Source organism: Mesitornis unicolor, unplaced genomic scaffold (genome assembly GCF_000695765.1).
Source record: "Mesitornis unicolor isolate BGI_N332 unplaced genomic scaffold, ASM69576v1 scaffold13508, whole genome shotgun sequence".
NCBI classification, from domain to species: Eukaryota; Metazoa; Chordata; class Aves; order Mesitornithiformes; family Mesitornithidae; genus Mesitornis; species Mesitornis unicolor.
In genome coordinates, this window is record NW_010203927.1 from 62,178 (window position 1) to 65,122 (window position 2,945).

At 43.6% G+C, this 2,945-nt stretch overlaps 1 protein-coding gene across 1 annotated transcript; it reads right to left on the minus strand.

The window, feature by feature from the left end:
* Positions 1-573: 573 nt before the first annotated feature.
* LOC104545699 (cortexin-2-like) lies at positions 574-753 on the minus strand. The gene has a single exon (XM_010190903.1). It carries the CDS (start codon positions 751-753, stop codon positions 574-576), a length of 180 nt encoding a protein of 59 aa, XP_010189205.1.
* Between the last annotated feature and the right edge of the window lie 2,192 nt (positions 754-2,945).

Below are 2,945 nucleotides of genomic sequence, written 5' to 3' on the forward strand. Positions count from 1 at the left end.
CTGATCACTGGAAACGTAGCTGCAGTGGGGTAGGGAGTGTATGTGCAGAACCAAGTGAGTCGAGAATAAATCTGCTTGTATAACCCTGCTTAACTAGGCGTGCTTTAGCACTTCTACTTACTGATGGTCTTGGATATAAAATTTTAAAATCTGGGCCTTATTTGAAACACAAATATAATATTTGAAGCAATCTACTTCCAGAAAAGACAAAATATTCTTGTTGTTTTTCCAAATTCTGATAGTTACCCTGCGTTTGTGGGAGATATTGAGGGAAGGACAAACTGTGCTAGACCAAGAGTTACGCTAGGAAAAGTCTGGCAAGTCTTGTGCTACTTGAGTTACAATGATAACTGGTTTCAGTAAAATAAGTGTTGCTGCATAGTATTAAACTGTGCCGCCAGAATGGCTCGCTGATATCCTGATCTGTTGAGCAAGAACCATTTACGTGATGTGCTCTTAGAGATATTGCTGTTGCCCTGCATATCTGAACATGGCTGTTTGTGTGTTAGCCTTCCCGGGGGGGAAAGGCCGCCTGGATCGCAGCATTTTATGGCTCTGTCTAGTGAGGTCCTTTCAGTCGTCAAGATGCTGCTCCTCCCATGTAGACGTAGGGATGGCACTGTAAGGGTCCATGATGACTTTTGCACAGCGAATAATCATCACAATCAAGAAGAGGCAGAGGAAGACAAAACATGCCAACGTCAGTCCCTTGTCCACATCAACGTACACGGGCTCTGGGGTTGGTCCCTCCATTGCTTATGCCGCTCTTCATCTGGGGTTATATTTGCTCCTAACATCATCAACCACCTGCAAAACAAACACGGTGTCAGACACAAGCGATTGCTGCTCCTGACTGTGGGGACACTCGGGAGTAGAACTGGAAACTGAAAATCCCTGTGATACATCTTGCAGGGAAATAAAGCGGCTGGAAATGTCATAGCTCAGATAACTGTAAGAGCTGTGAGCAGGAGAAACCTCATCTTTACCTTAATTCAGTCCATGAATGTGTCTTACTAAAACATAGACAATAAAAGGAAATGCTAATAAAGAAAAAAGACCACTGGTGAATAAGCACTATCCACTTGAAATATAATTTCTTTAGAGGTACAGACACTGTTCTTGTCTCAGCATTTACCAATTAAAAATATTTCCCCTTCTCTGCTGGTGTGAAAGAGCAGACAAATGGCAGAGCAGATTGTTTCCATCCCAGTTTTCCTCTCTGTCCAAACACTCCCTGTCTCTCAGTGGCACAAAGCAAAGTGAAAATTATTCGTACTTATTTTCCATAACATTTAATCTCTGGTACTTATAGATTCTGCAGGCAGTAGAAGACTTTTAGGAGCAATATGATTTTGAAGTGGATCTTTTATCACCCAGAGAGGTACAGGTGATTATGTGATTAGAACAGGGATCATCTTATTGGATGCAGATGTCTGCACAGCTGAAAGTCTCTTCTGACCTCATAGTCTGAATCTGTAACCAAAATGACTGCAGCAAAGGTTGACTCCTTCCTGCCTCTGCAAGTTTGCCTCAGGATAGTTCATTAACTCTAACAGAAATGGCTTTGTATGATGAAGCTGAGGGAGAGGAACTGACCTGACTCATTCTGTGAGTCACTTCCGAGGGATGGGGGAAACCTTTCCTGACATCCACCTTTGGTCAAGGTGAGAGTTACTACTGTAAAAGAGCAGGAATGTGCAATGCCACTTTAAAACAAACAACAGCAAAAAGTCATTTATATCATATGCAATAATAAACCTGAGAACAGATTCCTGCTTCATTTGGAGAGGAGAGATGGGAAAGAGAAGATACTGGGAGAACTTGGGTGAAACTTGGGTGTCAAATCATAGAATGGTTTGGGTTGGAAGGGACGTTAAAGCTCATCCAGTCCAACCCCTGCCATGGGCAGGGACACCTCCCACTGGATCAGGCTGCTCAAAGCCCTGTCCAACCTGGCCTTGAACGCTGCCGGGGAAGGGGCAACCACAAATTCGCAGGGCAACCTGTGCCAGTGTCTCACCACCCTCACGGTAAAGATTTCTTCCTAACATCTAGTCTACATCTACCCTCTTCCAGTTTAAAGACATTATCCCTCATCCTACCGCTACCTGCCCTTGATGGTCCAGTTGCTCTACATTAATGCAGTGAGGAAATCCCAGGTCCAGGTTTTATCTGCACAGCCAGGTTTGCCCAGTTACATTTGCAGTGAGCTAATGCTGCTGGCACAGCTGTTTCAGCAGCAGTTCACATCTGGCTGGAGCATCATGTCCTTGCAGTGCTGTGCTGTGCCAACTATGAGCTGGTGTCCCAGGGACTCCTGAACTCCTATGCTCTGAGAATTTCTCTCAGGGTAAACTGAGGACACTTTATTTTAAAAGTTCACTGTTCCTTCTCTGTCTCAAAATTTACTCATGTTCAAGATGCTTTCCAATCTCACCACCTCCTGGATCCTACAAGGCAAGTATAAATCAGCTGGGCCCTCTACTTATTTTAAGCACAAGGACAGCAGATTTTTTTTTAATTTCTTGAAAGCTCAGAAATTACTGCAACAGCCGGTTCTGCAGCAGGGAGATGAAAGAGGAGCTGATGACACAAAGTGAATGAACCGAAGCAGACAGCACATGTACTCACCAGTCTCATCCTTAGGATGGACCAGCAAGTTTGAGCTCATGAAGAAATCATGGAGAAGTGGGGCCAGACTTGTAATGCTCATCTGACCTGGTCAGAATCGTTCCCAGAAGACTCTATTACCACTCTATTTCACCAGCCAAGAGACCTTACATGACAGTTTATAACTTCATTTGGTGAAAAAGAGTCAAGATGTCATCAGCAAGGCTGTGTTAAATGTGGATATTTTTTTTTGTGGTGCAGAAGGAAAAAAACAACAAAGTATTGTTGAAAATAGTAATGTAGCTCTGTCCTTCCTGAAATACTTTTGTGAAAGT